Here is a 17,820-nt window from a genome sequence, read left to right as displayed (position 1 = left end):
TGGTGAGTAAAGACAAAGAAATCCTGCAGACAAAGATATTACTGGATCAAAAGTTGCAACCGACACACAAACGAAAATGCAAACATTACACAAGAGGCTGCGCTTACACATTGATGAGACAGAGACACACGGAGATACAAACACACTTAATCCTCTCAAAGAATAGTAAGAGATGGGCGAGGCGGGAAAGCGTGAGGGATGGGAGAGGAATCAGAGGGAGGCAGATGGTCAGAAAGACGTCAATCCTTTTCATTCTTCCCAGACAGCATAAGGGCACTGTGGGTAATTGCAAACAGGACTGACGTCAGTTTAGGGTCCCTGCACGTCACAGAGGAGAGACGGGTGATGCGGAAGGGAAGAGGTGAAATGTGCCGAGGTCACTGCTCAGCGGAAATGTAAAAAATGTCACAGTGTGCTCAAAGGAAATCATGGAGAATCAAATGTGTTCCGATTGACTGGCGGGTGAGGTTGATGGTGTTTGTGTGGAATGAAAACACTAATCTGTCCTGTAGCATGAGAGAGAGAGAGAGAGAGAGAGAGAGAGAGAGAGAGAGAGAGCTGTCCATCCAGCACATGACACGGAGATATCACACCATCTGAGGCGAAAGGGGTGGGTGGGTCAAGAATTTAATCACTGCAGCCACCAAGAGGAGCTGTGTGTGTGTGGGGGGGGGGGGGGGGGGCTTCATCTGCTCCAAAACTCTGTCCACTTTCTTAACTTGAGTTCTGGAGCTTTTAGTTATCAATCTGATTGTTATATTTTCCCTGAAATGTCATTAAAACTCAATGTGGGTTTATTTACTGGACCTCGGACAATACGCAGAAACTCTTAGGTCAAGAAAAATGTTATCATGATATACTTCTCAAACTGGAAACAGGTGAAACTGATTTTTAAATAGACTGTTACTCAGTGGAGTGCATACAGTGCCTTGCATAAGTATTCACCCCCTTTGGACTTTTCTACATTTTGTCATGGTATAACCACAGATTAAAATTTATTTCATCGTGAGTTTATGTAATGGACCAACACAAAATAGTGCATCATTTGGAAGTGGGGGGAAATATTACATGGATTTCACAATTATTTACAAATACAAATCTGAAAAGTGTTGAGTGCATATGTATTCACCCCCTTTACTGTGAAACCCCTAACAAAGATCTGGTGCGACCAATTGCATTCACAAGTCACATTTGCAAGTCACATAATTAGTAAATAGGGTCCACCTGTCTGCAATTTAATCTCAGTATAAATACACCTGTTCTGTGACGGACTCAGAGTTTGTTGGAGATCATTACTGAACAAACAGCATCATGAAGACCAAGGAGCTCACCAAACAGGTCAGGGATAAAGTTGTGGAGAAATATGAAGCAGGGTTAGGTTATAAAAAAATATCCAGAGCTTTGAACATCTCTCTGAGCACCATAAAATCCATCATAAGAAAATGGAAAGAATATGGCACAACCGCAAACATACCAAGAGGAGGCCGTCCACCCAAACTGAAGAGTCGGACAAGGAGAAAATTAATCAGAGAAGCAACCAGGAGGCCCATGGTTACTCTGGAGGAGTTGCAGAGATCCACAGCTGAGGTGGGAGAATCTGTCCACAGGACAACTATTAGTCGTCTACTCCACAAATCTGGCCTTTATGGAAGAGTGGCAAGAAGAAAGCCATTGTTGAAAGGGATCCATAAAAAATCCCGTTTGGAGTTTGCCAGAAGCCATGTGGGAGACACAGCAAACATGTGGAAGAAGGTGCTCTGGTCAGATGAGACCAAAATTGAACTTTTTGGCCTCAATGCAAAACGCTATGTGTGGCGAAAACCCAACACTGCCCATCACCCTGAGCACACCATCCCAACAGTGAAACATGGTGGTGTTAGCATCATGCTGTGGGGATGCTTCTCTTCAGCAGGTACAGGGAAACTGGTCAGAATAGAGGGAAAGATGGATGGAGCCAAATACAGGGAAATCCTTGAAGAAAATCTGATGCAGTCTGCAAAAGACTTGAGACTGGGGCGGAGGTTCATCTTCCAGCAGGACAATGACCCTAAACATACAGCCAGAGCTACAAAGGAATGGTTTGGATTAAAGAATGTTAATGTCTTAAAATGGCCCAGTCAAAGCCCAGACCTCAATCCAATAGAGAATCTATGGCAAGACTTGAAGATTGCGGTTCACAGACGGTCTCCATCCAATCTGACTGAGCTTCATCTTTTTTGCCAAGAAGAATGGACAAACCTTTCCATCTCTAGATGTGCAAAGCTGGTAGAGACATACCCCAAAAGACTTGCAGCTGTAATTGCAGCGAAAGGGGGTTCTACCAAGTATTGACACAGGGGGGTGAATACTTATGCAACCAACAGATGTCAACTTTTTTGTTCTCATTATTGTTTGTGTCACAATAAAATTTATTTTGCACCTCCAAAGTACTATGCATGTTTTGTTGATCAAACGGGAAAAAGTTTATTTAAGTATTTGAATTCCAGTTAGTAACAGTACATAATGGGAAAAAGTCCAAGGGGGGTGAATACTTATGCAAGGCACTGTATATCAACGTCCAACAGTCTTTGAGTCCATATGAAACCACATTCAAATTCAATAGATAAAAGGATTTTATTTGGATGTGCACCAGATTGCACACACTCATAAATAGTAATATCATTAACTTGTCTGATTTATTTTAAATGAAATTCTTTTCCATGAAGCGCCATGAATTATTCCCTTTGAAATTAAGGACAATGTTGACAAACAGCCTACCTCACAATGTTAAAGAAAGGGGAAAGAAATGATAGGGTCTTCCCCCTAATACAGATCAGCACCAATATTTTATAGGTTCTTCCCTGACCCATAATTCATCAGTGCAACCAGTTTATTGTAACACAATACAGATGCAAACATGATTTCCATGGCCGAGGTAAAAATGTCTATAAGGACTACTCATTATTTTCTTTTGATAATCTCGAAATGCAATGGCGAGGAGGTATACTGTTGATGCGAATCATGTTTTTTTTTATTAAGATCAGAAAAAAACATTAGATTATCATCATCAAATTATGATCATATATTTGACCTCATACCAATATTAACTAATATTAATCAAAACAGATGCATATTCATTTTCTCTTGAACACTTAAATTGATTAATAGACTAACTGCTTCATCTTTAAATTGTATTATGTTTAATTTAGTAATAAACTTTATCATATTTAAAGACATGTCAATTATAAAATAATATAAAAAACTAAACTTTGTTTAATGTTTCACACATGATACAGTTCAGCAGAAGCTCTGAAATGTTATATTGTTGTAAATCTGCAGTAATTCAGTTAATTCCTGTGGTCATGTGTAACCAATTGAGTAATCCATGATAAATATTGTTTTGTTTTTTCATCCCTTCCCCAGAACCTAGAACGTGACTTTTTTAGAAGAGCACAGAATGAAAATAGCATAACGCAAGTCATCTGGATCTGGAATAAATTATCATGATCGTTTCAAGACGAGACGATGCTGCGTTGGGAAACTCTGGACTCTCTTCTTTCATATTCCTGTAAATCTAATCCTCAGGCAGCAGCAGGAAGACAAATGTCCTGGTTTGAGCTGTGGTGCAGTTTGAGAACACAGTGTGACATCTAGAGGCAGGATCACTCATCACACCGCTCATTAAATGGCTCGGTACTCGCTCTTCTCATGTGGGTGTTTAAAGCTTATAGGTCTGTAAATCCTGAAAGAAACAAGTCAGATGAATTGGATTCCAGTTGTTACATGTATTCATTTGTTATTTATTTGTTACAAATCAACCTCAAAAAAGTCACTCTACTATGTAGAGTCTGTTAGATGTCTTATTATCATCTTAGAGTCTTCTCCTCTTGTTTTGTTAAGTGCCTTTGATATCTTGATATAGCTCTATAAATAAAATAGTAATTATTAATAGTGGTACTAGTATGGTCATTAATCCGTAGCCATTAGATGTATATTCTCTTCTCCTCATAGTTTTGACAACATATTTATGTTTAAATGCAATGCAGTATTTATCATTATTATTTATTATTATCCCATATTATGGGAAAGGGACGATCTGTTAGCACATAGGTCCACATGTTATTTGAGAGTCCAGATGTTCTAATCTGTTTAGCGTCAAGTTACCAGTACATTAGCAAATATATTGGTGCTCACATATCTTGTTAACTAAGTGTTCTGCTGCCTTATTCTGTCACGATTAATACGTTATATATAAAATTATTAATTTGTCAATATTTTTGTGTTTGAAATATTGATATATTGATATTGAAGTTTTCAGAAACGTGAACAATTGAGTTTGATCATCTTTGAGAGGGGGGGGGGGGGGGTTATGACCAAAAACTGAAACCAGTCCCCAGGGGTTGACCTCTACCCTTTGGCTTCATTTTTTGGAGCTGTCATGTCATCCATCTTCATATACAGGCAATAGTCTGTTGACTTGATTCTACCTGTGGCAAACTGAGGGGATCAGACATAGTTTACTTCAATAAACCTCTAGGATTATAAGACCAATAATTCACTGCAATTCAAGACAAAAACTAAAACACATATTGAAGCACTGATCAGTGCGAAGGTATGAAACATTCTTAAAGCTTAGTGTTCCCCAAGAGAAACAGTGGCCTCCCTCATTTTGAAATGGAAGAAGTTTGGAAACAACAGCTCCTCCTAGAGGTTTTGTCTGGTCAAACTCAGCAGCTGGAGAGAGCTTCAGAAGATCTCTGTGGAGATGAGAGAACCTGTCACAAGTTTTGATTAAACAAGATATGAAGCCTGGTGGTGGCAGCATGATGTCATTGTGGGGGCTTCTTATTGGCAGTGACATGGAGACGGTTCAGAGTTGGAGAAAGGATGAATGCAGTCAAGCGCGGAGGAAAACCTGCTCCAAAGTGCACATGACCTGTGACCGGAGCGAAGGGTCATCTTTCAGCACCTGAAGCAGACACCCCAGACGACGCCGAGGTAGCCTCTCACTGTCATTAGCGTCCAACCTAAAGCCCAGACTTAAACCCTACGGCACATCTGTGGAGAGACCTGAAAAAAGCAGTTCACGGACACTTCCAATCCAATCTGATGGTGCTTGAGAGGATTTGCCAGGCAAAGTGGGTTAAACCGCCTGAATCCAGGTGTTCACAGCTCGTAGAGGCTTGTCTAAGAAGCCTCATGGCTGTAACTGCTGCTAAAGAGGCTTTAACAAAGTACTTAATTAAAGGTCTGGATCCTTAAGTGAATACAAGATTTGAGATATTTAACTAGAATGGCTGTCAGTAGACTGCATACCTCCACCAAGGCCTAACAGTCATCTCAAAACAAATCGACATAAAAAATTGCACACACTCATGTATGAAAAAATGACAAACACTATCCTATTTCGCAATAATAAAAGAGTCAGATTCAATTCATTGTTGATCTGTTCTATTGCATCCGATGCTTAATTGTTTCTTTGACTCTGAATGGCAACATAATTGACTAAATCCGATTTGTGCTGTATTGAACAAGACTCGAAACTACAAATTGACAACATGAACTCCTTAGGAAATGGTTTACTGACAATATAAATCAAGCGACAAGTAGATATCTCATAAACACTTTTGTTTCTGCTGTTAGTTGGAAAGAATACAGGTTTTTTCCGGCCCTTACACTTTACGGACCTGGAGCCTATGCACATTTTTATATACACACTATGATATTTACTGTAAATGATTACAGTTTTTAAAACAAGGCTCTGATGTTCAAGGGAGCTCTCCCTAGAAACAATACATGATCAACTTTATAGCCTAACGTTTTCAATTTGAATTTATATCCTTTAGCTTTCCTTTTTCTCAATCTTATTTTCCATGAACTCCTTTAGCACAGCTTTAAGACCAAGATGTATATGTTTGTAAAGGAGGAGGTTGTGGGGGAGAAGGAGGGCACAATGGAGCTTGACATCATTATAGCTAATAAAAAAAAATTAAAATTAGAGTGAAGGGTCATTAGTGTTGCAAAGGCAGCACTGTACATCTGCATGGACAGCCTGCTGGCAGCCTAGCAGCCAATGAATGAGTCACTGATTGTGAAGCATATACCTTAAGTGCAATTTTATTTCAGAACACTATTGTGCATTCAAACTGCAGTAAGGCGGAGACTAAAACATTTTATTATAGTAATGTTACACTGTTACAGACGGTGATTGATTTATGCTTTCAAAAACTTTGAGTATTACTTTAACATGTTATCCGGGGCCAGGTTGCAGTGGTAGTTTCTCCTTCGGGAGGCGTTACCAGGCCAGATGAGATTTATAATCTCTCCAGGATGTTTCAGGTTTACCCAGAGGCCTCCTACCAGTTGGGGCGTGTCCGTGAAAACCTGCAATGGCCCCCAGGAGACGCCTCCATAAGATGCCTTAACCAACTCACTTGGTTCTTTCGATGCAAAAATAACCTCTTGAACCTTCTCCCTCTATATGTCTGACGTCCTTGCTCCATGTGAAAGGTTGAGTCCAACCGACCCCGATGGAGGATACTCATTTATGCCGTTTGTTTTTGCAATCTAATGACCTCTGCCAAGGATGTGGTTTTTCACTCATCTGTGAGCAGGACTACGCAAAAATGACTGAATAGATTAATACAAGACTTGGATATAGGTGAGAAAAAAATTCCAAATCAGGGAACAGATCAGAGAATAATTCATTAGAGGTTTGATATCTATGAGTGTGTGTAGTTCTGTTCAGTTTCAAATAACAATCTGGTTCTTTTGGATTTAAAAGTGGTTTCCTAAAGGGACTGTTATGTGGAGGAATGCGCTCCGCTGAGATACTTTCTAGTTTTTTCTGTCTCTACCCAAAGCTCATGACCAAAGAGGAGGGTTGGAATGAAAGGGAAAAGTTTGCCCTTGGTTCAGCTCCAGCCCTCAGCTGCTTCCTCACACGACATCTCCTGTCAGGAGTTGTAGTTTACAGCGATGATTAGTTGAGCATCATCATTTTCAGTTTCACCACTGGGACAGAAATGTCACCCGGGGGGCCCTACAGCTATACTGACTTGAGATCAGCTTTCTCCACACACACACACACACACATCTCCGGGCTGTATCTGTTACGATGTGTAACATACAAACTGGCTATGGACCAATGACATGAAATCTGTCTGCGCCACGACCAGCCCATGATCTCTTTGTTGTACTTTGTCAGCGCGAAATTACAACACCGCATTTCTGCCATAACTTCAACAAGCATCGGGCATCAACACCTGCTACACCCCCTGTATCCTTAGCTCCTATATGAGCTAATGGCACTGTGATTTACATGTGTGGATAATACAACCAGAGAGATTTTTAGTGAAGAGATTTCCAGCATGTAGCGCTAAGGGCGACAGAGACGTCAGCACATCGTCTCACCCTGGATCATAAAAGTGTTGTATGTCTCTTGAATATCTGTATCTAGATTTATGTTAGGATCAGCAGTTGTGCTTGTAGAGCACCACTGATATGGATTAGCCAAATTATACAAAAAGAAAAAATCGTCATTAAACCCTTAAGTCAAGGAAATGTAATTGAGGCTTGATATTTTACAGTTTAACCACAAACTTTATTGCAAATAGCATAATGAGCATAATGAAGAAAATACAAGTTATTCATGTCAAATGTAAACATAAATGCACACCTTTTCGTCAGTGTTTATTCTGGAAAGTAAACGTTTTCATATCTGCAAACATAGACTCAGATATTGTTTTGTTATCCGTGTCAGAGCAGTCATCACTTTTACAGCAATGAGGAATAAGAAAGAAATGGCACTGAAATCTGAAGAAGCCTGCCATTATCTCTTTTTCCTCATGTGAGTCTACTCCAGCTACATTATAGTCAAGAACAATTTGACATCACGCTCTCTGACTTAAAATCATATCCAATGAAACATATTTCACCTGTTGCACAGTAAATATGATAAAGTGCACTTTCTTTATTTAGCCAAACAAAGGGACACAGGAAAATTGGACATATCACTACATTTGAAACTGTTTCAACCGTGCAGTAATTTCTCAGTACTATTCAAGGCAGTTTGCTCAAAAGGACTGTGTAGCCTGGTGCTAATTATAGGAAAATGGAAACATTTATTAAATAAATAATTCTGATTCAATGTTGTTTTCAATAAATGCACAGCAGGGGTACTTACCATAGATTTTTGAGTTTCTCAACACGCAAGCATAAAAACATATTTCTATTGAATATTATGTTTCCAATGATACATGTATAATGGCTGAATATTTACTTAGGTTAAAATCAAGGTTTTCTTTTTCGGAATCAGTTATTTTCCCTATAGCTAGAACCGAATTCCAAAAGAGTTGAGTTGTAATATAATCAAGCAAAAGTATCAACTATACAAACCATGATCACATGAGAGGCACAAACCGGAGCTTGTGTCAGAACAAGTCTTTATGGAAGTTCCATCTTGGTTTGAATGACTGAAAAGTCGGTCAGTCCGTCTGCTCTGTGTCAGACCTGAGTGACCAGAGGTTCATGAAGATAGAAGTTTATTCCTCTCTGATCGCCAGTCGCTTGTCCAGCCCAAAGACCTGTCAGAAGGGCCCCATTGAGCGGATGGCAGATGCCCCGGCTGTCCGGCCCATACAGAGGTGCGTCATCTCCTGTGAATTCAGGCTCCTCATCCAATCCGCCCTCATCTCCCTCCTCATCATCGTCCTCTTTGTCCTTTTCCCACAGCAATGTGGACACATGATGGTACTGTGAGGTTACCTCACACTCCGTCTCTCTGTGGTAGAAGTAGCTGAAGTTGGACACGATGACGGGCACTGGCAATGAGATGGTAAGCACGCCGGCAATGGCGCACATGGACCCCACCAGCTTTCCCCCAACCGTCTCCGGGAACATGTCCCCGTAGCCAACTGTTGTCATGGATACCACCGCCCACCAGAAAGCCTCAGGGATGCTGGTGAACGCCGTGTCAGGACTGTCCACCTCAGCAAAGTAGACAGCACTGGAAAAGATGATGACGCCTATGAAGAGGAAGAAGATGAGCAGGGCGAGCTCCCTGAGGCTGGCCTTCAGTGTCTGACCCAGGATCTGGAGGCCCTTCGAGTGACGAGAGAGCTTGAAGATCCTGAAGACCCTGACCAGCCTGATGACCCGGATGAGGGCCAGAGACACAGAGGGCTGCGTGCCTTTGTCCTTGGCCAGCTCGGTGCCAATGGTGACGAAATAAGGAATGATGGCGAAGAAGTCGATGGTGTTCATGACATCTTTGAAGAAGGTCATCTTGCTCGGAGCGCAGATCAAGCGCACAGTGAGTTCGAATGAGAACCAGATGATGCAAATCGTCTCCACGATGAAGAAAGGGTCTTGGAAGGGATCGAAGACAGGTGGGACCAAGATGGTTTCGTTCTCGATGGTGGGGTGAGGTACGAGGGTGAATTGCTGTGAAGGAAGGGATGAAGGAAAAGTGGTTACAGTTTGCACTCAAAGATGGGGGGGGAAATCAAAGCATTAGCAGCCTAACAGAAACCATTCATATTCTGTCATTGTTGTTTTTAAAACGTGGGACGAAAAGAGAAATGTGAGAATTAAGGGGGTAAGGCAAGAGCAAATAGCTCCATGGAGACGAGAATAAACAGAGAGAAAATAAGGACGGAGTAAACAGTAGGGGGGGCAGAGGAGAAGTGAGATGAAGCAATTATTATGAGAGATTGTCCTCAGCACATTCGGGGTATGACATCTGTCATCAGGATCTGATCGAGCCTGTGAGGTCTGTGATACTGTGCTAACTTTTCTCTCCTCTCCGTTTTCACTGCCCCGGCTTTATTTTTCCTTACAGACTTTTATATCAATCGGGTCCAGGATACGTTTCACCCAGACACTGGCAGGACCACGGCATTTGACACTTCATTGAACCGCACTGCTTGTCGTTTTCTTGGAACTACGTAGGGTCAGGTTTGACATGACTGGGAAGCAGTGCTCTCAGAGTTTCAGGGTATTGCAGCTCGTATAGTCCCCGGCTCTATGTCTTTATATATATATATATATATACATGTTTTCTTTCTTTTCTGCAATTATTTCGAGAAGGGTTTCTGCTACTGCTGTCAAACGAGTTTTGCGTTGCCGAGTTTACCCAGGAAAGTAAATTGATAGTTCACCTTTTTTTGTCGATGTTTAAACAGCTGTGACATTCTCCTTTGTTCCCCAGTGTTTTCTCAGTAGACTGCAAACAAAACAAAGCCAAACAAACGCTGCCATCTTGCCCAGATGACGTCATTTGGAGCCTGTGGCTGCAGAATAATGATAGTAGAGTGGAGCTGTGGTATCCTGGTCCCATCAACACAAGCGCTTGACCAATTCCAGATCAGTATCAGCTGTCAATGTCAGCTGTCCTGACATTACAGAATGTTTACAGAATTCAAATAACTAAGTAAAACCAAACTTAACACAAACATGAACACTCATTGACTCATATCAGCTTCTCCTAATGTTTAGTTTAATGCAGAAAAATCCACCATCACAGTTGCTGTTATATGCTATACAATTGAACATGTTCTAATGAAGTGCTTATCATGAACTGCAAACCTGGTTCCATTCCAGCCAAGAGCCTTGTTGTTTTTTATATCTCTTTCTATCCCTACTGTCTTAATCTCTAAAAAGTGAAAACTTTAAAAAGTACTTCTCATGGAAACTTTATCCAGACTGATCTTTTTCTGTGTCGTATTTTCTAATAATTTGTGAGCATCAAGCATTCCATTTACCTCTATATGTTGGTAAATAAATCAAAACAGACACATATCTCCGTGATAACATAGAGGAAAATAAATGTAGACAAAAGGTTAACAATAAGAAAATAAACATTCTTCTTATTAATGTGAAGCTGCTCTTAGACAATATTACTTCAGCCTGTTAAATGAGTTGTGTGAATCATGTATTTTGGAATAACATTTCATTAAAGTTTCCCTATTTAGCACTAAAAATAACTACGTGTACAACTAATAAGAATATCCCAATATTCCATATCTTACCATTTTAATGTCCTCCATGTATAGGTGCACACAAGAAGAGTAACAATTGTTTTAAAAAAATATGAAATAAGAGGTAAAACACAAACACCAAAGTATCTTGATTACCACCTGGTGGCTGGCTGCAGTATAGGTCATTAACCCTGACTCCAAGTAAGTGGTGGGACGATGGAACCAACCAAAAAGACATATCAAAGATGATTTCTGTAATTTGAGTCAGTCCTCAACACACTAATGTTTCTGATAAGTTTGGTTTTAATTAGTTATTTGATGCCATCAAAACAGGGTGAAACGTCCTGATGGGCCGAGTGTGTGAATCGATTGGACCTTGATAACACAAGCTATGTTTGTATCCAGGATATTTTGGCTTTATTCCTGCATGGCAGGAGAAAGAGGAGAAGTGTCGCCCATCTTTATTACAGTCAATGGCATGTGCAGTGCATGCTTCACCGTCTTTTTAGTGAGTGATAGCATGGAGACGGCTGTGTATTTTGGTTTGTGTTTGTTTGTGTAGTGATCATGTGAGCGCATGTGTACAACTATGGGCGTAACGCTGTAGCTGGTGCTGATGGCAAAGGTAAATCAAGCAACCTCTGCTTTGCATCAGTCTGAATCTCCAGAGTCCATCTAATCTTTCGGCTACCAGAGAACGTGTGGGGCTAATTTAATTTGGTGGCGGTCATCAGAAACGTTAATCTTCTAGCTCTGTCTCCGGGCCCTTTTCAGCATGAAGCCAATGAGTCACAGTGTTTATTAATACATTATTATTTGTTTATGTGTTTTGTGCTCGCAGGGTTGTCGTTCCTCTATATATAGACCTTTAGATTTCCAAGGGGTAACGTGAGACAAGCTCATCTGCTTTCGTTGCCTTCACACTTTCCTCTCCACCTTTTACTCCCTCTATTCCCCCTCTCTCTCTCTGTGTATCTCTCTCTCTCTTCTCAGTACTTTTGAAGTATCCACTTCATCTAAATGCACATGTTGGCTCTCACAGCGTCTCCTCAGCGTATCCTATCCCAAACACTCAGCCTCCATTCAAGCTGCTCTGTCGGCCTCTCCTCATCTCCTTCATTCCTTCCCCTGAGTTGGATCAGATTTAACTACAAGTCCAAAATAATCTCTGGGGAACTGCTCCCTCGCCTTCTCCTCTCTTCTCCTTTATTCTCTATCTGTTGCCTTCGCTTCTCTCTCCACCCCTGAGTTTGTTTCTGGACTTTTTGTTTGTTTTGCCATTTTCTCTCAGTGTTGATGGGGAGATGGACATTTTCACCCGGGGCTGTAAGAGCTGGTTTATGTTCTGCAAGGTGACATCTGTCAGCACCTGTTGTCCCTCCGTCTTCACCTCATGACTGCCTCGTAGTGTTAACCTCTGTTCTCTTTGCACCCTGCCATTCCTGTTCCTTTACTCATCTGTTTAACCGACTCTCTTACGTTACTTCTCTCTGATGTAACAACCGTCTGCAGCCTAATAAGTCCTTTGTTTGTGTCATCACCGTGAAACCAATCCTCACCTCCCTCTGCTCCTTCTCCTTCCTGAACTCGGGCAGCGTCTCCAGGCAGAAGATGAGAATGGAGATGACAATCACCATGACACTGATGATGGCGATGATGCGAGCTCCACTCGAGGACTCCGGATACTCAAACAGCATCCAGAGGCGCCGCTGCATGTCGTTGGTGGGTAACGGCCTCTCCTCCTCCTTGGGGAAGCCTTCGTCCTCCCTGAAGCGGTCGATGATCTCCTCTCCGAGCTCGTAGAAGCGCAGCTCCTCCATGAACACGTCCAGGGGGACGTTGGCGGGCCTCCGCAGCCTCCCGCCTGACTGGTAGAAGTACAGGATGGCATCGAAGCAGACACGGCTCCTGTCCAGGAAGAGCTCGTTGCTCAGGGGGTTGAAGTAGCGTAGTCGACGTTGGGGGTCACCCAGCAGGGAGTCAGGGAACTGGGCCAGGGTGCGGAGCTGGGTCTCGTAACGCATCCCTGACACATTGATGGCCAGGCGTTCGGTCAGAGCCCAGCGGCTCCTCCACTGACAGCGGCGGCTCGGCCTGCTCTCACTGCTCTCCTTCTCCCTCGTGTTGTGCTTGTCTTTGATTCGCTTGTCTTCGTCTGTAACCTCCTTTACTTGCAGTTTATCTGTGTCTCCTCCTCCCTCTGTTCCTCCCACACTGTCTGGATTATCCATCTAAAAGTCGTCTTAATTTTATGTCTTTGTGTATCTCGTCTTACTTTTCTTCTCCCTTTGCTCTGAGGAAAATGAAGATACATGTTGTGAGTTGATTGAGATGAAAGAGACTGAAAATAAACACTAAAGACAGAATCATATTCAAAACTCTTAAAAGGGTTCTCAATTTCTTTTAACCTAGAATTTGAAAATTCTGGTAAGATTTTGAATTAAAATATCTAAAATTGTCATTTGCTGTTTAAAGGAGACATATTCTTGCATATGCTTTTATTCAGGTTGATCGATATTATGACGCCAGCTGACCAGATCTGTTGTGATTGGTCAACCACCGCTAGCGTGTGTAGTAAATGTCAGCCTCAGCTCTTGCATTACCTGCCATAACTGCTTGAGGCATCCTAACATCATAAGTGTTTTCTGTGGGGGTGAGAAGCTCCATTCACTACGAACTTTCATTTTTTTTGTTTGCAAAACCTATTTGAAACACTAGAGAAAAAAATTGAAACTGAAAAAACATCTTATGTCTCCTTTAAAACATCCACGTATACCACACATATTATAGCTTCAGAATAGTATGTCCTTATTATCCTGGCATATTCATAGGGACACATAGATAGAAACAATGTCCTTCAATACTTTCTACCTCCATGATGGTTGAAATGTTAATTTTTATCTGGAACTGTTTTTCTCATGTGTCTTTATTCAGCTCTGGTGTTTCTATTATTTTTCCACCCTATTAATTTATCTATCTTAATGAGGATTTCCAAAACAACACAAACCCCTGTGTGTGTCACAGCACATCGGCATCACAATTTACATCCTGCAAAATGATCAAACTGATGAATCAGCACCTCAAACACTATTACTGTTATGATTGAGGATTTATTACAGGACTGTGATATACGGCTGCACATGACAAACTGTCAAATATAATCTCACCTCTCCTCTTTTCTCTGTGAATTCAGTCTTGTGATTTTTTGCAGGAGGAAAGTTATTCATATTATATATACATTCTGTAGAAATGAATAAAAAAACTGACCTTGCAGAGTTTTCAAAAAATGTCTCTAGATTTTAGCTTTACATTTCTCCAACATAGATTTGACGGTAAATCACATTATAAGATAAGATATCCTTCATTTATCAGAATTGGGGTATTACAGCAGCTCGAGTGGTCAATGAATACAGGTAAAAAATAGAATAGAATAGAATGAAAAAGAACCATATGACACATAGCCGGACACAAAAAGTTGAGAGCTCCTTACGTGCAGTTTCATGCTTCATGCTCATTCACCTGTTAGTCACCATGTCCAGGGCACAGAAAAGAAAGCACACTCTCCCCTGTCCGCCGGGTCAGAGCTGATGATCCCCGCTAATCACACCTCCACAGAGTGACCATGGCTCTCCTGCTGTACCTCCACCTCTTCCCTCTTTCTGACAGTTCAGCAGTCATCTCATTATGATGTACAAACCACAACTCCTCCTCCGGCTCTTTGCCCTCCTCCTCCATATTGTCCCACCGTCATGGGTCACGTTTGCGAGGGGAAGCAGCAGGGGCTCCTCCGGGAGCTTCTGCAGTGTTAATCTGGTGGAGTTAACATAGTTAGGCTTGTTTGTGGGTCACTCACTTTCTTCCCCTTGCTCTCTTGTGCTCGCTCTCTCTTCCACGCTCCTGGGGAATGCTGTTGGGCCGAAATTCAATCTTCAACCCTCTCTTCTCTCAAAGAGCAGTCCGAGTGCCCCCGGTAACCTTCCTTGCCTCAAAATGTCAGCCTCCTAACCCCCTCGGTCTTTCTTAAACATACTGTACATGTTTTGCTCGCATGTGTGCATACAAGGAGGACGGAAGAGTTGACGTATTGATGGTCCTGATTTGCCCTCTGTGAGGTGGAGAGTATTTACTCTTGGCTTCTATCTCCTCTGCCTGCTTGTAAACTTTGCTGTCATAATCTATTTTAGTTTAGATCATAAGTTAATGCGTCGGTGGTTTGTGCAGAATTACAAGCGTCCGGAAACTTGACCTCCCACACCACACTTTATATTTAACATAAATCTGCATGTCTGTGAATATTCTAGACGCCTTCTTCACTCTACACTCGTGTTTCTCTTCGAGGTGCCTGTATGCAGTGAAACCTTGATTCCCATAACAGGCTATTCTGTTGCCTTCAATTACTCCATGTAAATTCAAGTTTCTGTTTCCGAAGTCTCATAAGTGCATCTCAGTTGTACATGATTCAGCTGCTTTTACTGATAAACACTGATCTTGGCCCTATCAGAATGATTTTCGGAAGCAAACAACAACTAAATAAATAACAAGTGTTTGACCTGCAGCAATTATATCAAAAATATCATGTGTAAATTAAACATCCCTTATTACGTTACTGCTACACGCAACTTCCAAAAGTTAGTCTTGATCGCCACCTGGTGGCCAGGGGCAGTACAGGCCGTAAACCCTGCTTCCTTCATTTTGGTGGATGGGACATGGACCTCATAACTGTGGTTCCATCCCACGATTACTACTGTGCAGACTCTGGCTCCAAATGGGCAAGACAGCAGCATTCATATCCACAAGTTTGGCTTCATTATTTGATAGTGGGAGGAAGGAGGGACAAGTTGTTTGTCGTATGTCACAGCCCATTTTTATATCTTCCAATAAATGATGAAACCAATCTTATCAGAAACATGAACCCTTGAACAAACATCAGTGTGGAATGATTAACCTTAGATTACATTACATTCATCTTTGAGACGGTATGTATTTAAAATGTACTTTGAGCCACCAGGGGCTCAAAGTACGCTTTGGCTTCAGTTTTGGGAACTGTCATGCCATCACAGCTTTTCATTTATAGTCTATAATCTAAGATTTTACATGAGCAACTGTCACCCTCAAGTCTGAAGATGTCTCCCACAGCCTCCCCATATATTTTCTTCCACTTTTGTCACCCATTCCAACAGCCAATCCAGGAAAGGCTAGACTTGCTGTCACTCTCCATGTTACATCTAGGTGTTCGCATCCTATTGGACAGTTGAGCCTAAAGCATGCATTCCTAAACCACATTGTGTCTTTATGTCTTGCCACTGATGTAATATGCAAAAGAGTTCAAGTTGGTGAGAGTTGAAGTTGGTGCCTCTCTGTCTTGGGCATCTGAGTTAGATATGAAAGTCGCTAAGTGTAGATGCTACAATGAATTTTTCCACAATAACACATTGTAAAATGACATGCGAGTTGCATTCTGACTGTAGATGGTGCATGTTACAGTTAAATACTGATGATATCGATTGCGCTCCACGAGGCGGTTTGAAAGAGGACCTTGACATGAGAGCATGGGAGAGGAGGAGCAACAGCCGTGTCTAGCCACTACGTAATACGTAAGTCGAATGTTAATTATCTACAACATTTATTTGGGCTTCAACTTTGTTGGGATGTCATTGTAGAAGCACTGTTGAGATCTTAATTGAACCAATGATATTGTTTGCAGTTACTAAACTGACAACTTACCAAAGTGAATGACTTGAAGTGAATCCATGACATTTGAAATTGAAAAGCTAGTATGCAACCCTACCAGGATGCTTTTTTATGAGAGGAGTAGTTAAGCTCAGTAACATCGCGCTAAAGCTAGCATGCTAACACTAGCTGGGTGAAATGGGATTGGGCCTAAATTGAACAGTCAGTGACTGGGCGGCTGTGGCTTAGGGGGTAGAGTGGTCGTCCTCCAACCTGAAGGTCGGCAGTTCGATCCCCAGTCTGACCAATCTGCATGCCGAAGTGTCCTTGGGCAAGATGCTGAGTCCCGAATGGCTGCCCATAGAATAAAGGAAAAAAAAGGTGCTGCGATAGATGCACTGTATGAATGTATGGGTGAATGTAAAACTGTACTGTAGAGCGCTTTGAGTGGTCATCAAGACTAGAAAAGCGCTATATAAATACAAAATCATTTACTATAATTTCCCATAATTGTAGCTAAGTTGTGTTTTGAACATAGAGACATTTGGCTTCCATCTTGGCTACTTTATTGTGGGGAGGCAGTTGGCTGTGGAACTGGCTTATTTGGGTATTCACAGTCTAACAGGTAGTCAAGGGCTCAAACTACATGTGTGTTATTCACGAGATCTCCTTTATTATTGTCCTATAATGGTGTACAAGCACATCAGTGATTATATTTCACCACTCCCTCCTAGATATATACTGACATGTCAGTACTGGGGGAGGACATCAGACAAGCTATGTTGGTGGTATTACCCAGCCCAACAGAGGACAAACTAATAAACTAATTATATTGGTAATATCTTGTTACCCCTCAACTGTTAAGCTAATTTTTTTATGTATTTTTCTTGTAGGTGTTTGCAACAGCAACTGACGTCGAAAGAACACTGACACTTCCTGACTTTCCGAAAGTAATTGTCTCAGCTAGTGTATACAGTTTTTGTATAACTGTGTAATTGTTGTTAAGCATTGCATAGACGGAGACTATATAACAGTTAAACATGTGGATATGTTTATGTGGAGGGCAACAGAAATGATGTTAGATCATAAACCGCCTTCGTCTGCTGCACTCTGCAGTTGTCCAAGTAAGACAAAAGTAACGAGCCCATTTAGTTATTCAATAATTGTAATGCCGTTATAAAAACAGAGGGAT

At 41.5% G+C, this 17,820-nt stretch overlaps 1 protein-coding gene across 1 annotated transcript; it reads right to left on the bottom strand.

Annotated features, from left to right (window-relative positions):
- Window positions 1-8,251: 8,251 nt before the first annotated feature.
- On the bottom strand, window positions 8,252-14,875 carry kcna7 (potassium voltage-gated channel, shaker-related subfamily, member 7). The gene is made up of 3 exons (XM_053443520.1): window positions 14,478-14,875; window positions 12,518-13,251; window positions 8,252-9,423 (listed from the first exon to the last, which is right to left on the bottom strand). Exons 2-3 carry the CDS (start codon window positions 13,187-13,189, stop codon window positions 8,485-8,487), a joined length of 1,611 nt encoding a protein of 536 aa, XP_053299495.1. The 5' UTR covers window positions 13,190-13,251; window positions 14,478-14,875; the 3' UTR covers window positions 8,252-8,484.
- Between the last annotated feature and the right edge of the window lie 2,945 nt (window positions 14,876-17,820).

Source organism: Pleuronectes platessa, chromosome 16 (assembly GCF_947347685.1).
Source record: "Pleuronectes platessa chromosome 16, fPlePla1.1, whole genome shotgun sequence".
In the NCBI taxonomy this organism is placed as follows: domain Eukaryota; kingdom Metazoa; phylum Chordata; class Actinopteri; order Pleuronectiformes; family Pleuronectidae; genus Pleuronectes; species Pleuronectes platessa.
Note: the sequence above shows the minus strand (reverse complement) of the source record. Positions and strands in the feature narration are given on the sequence as shown.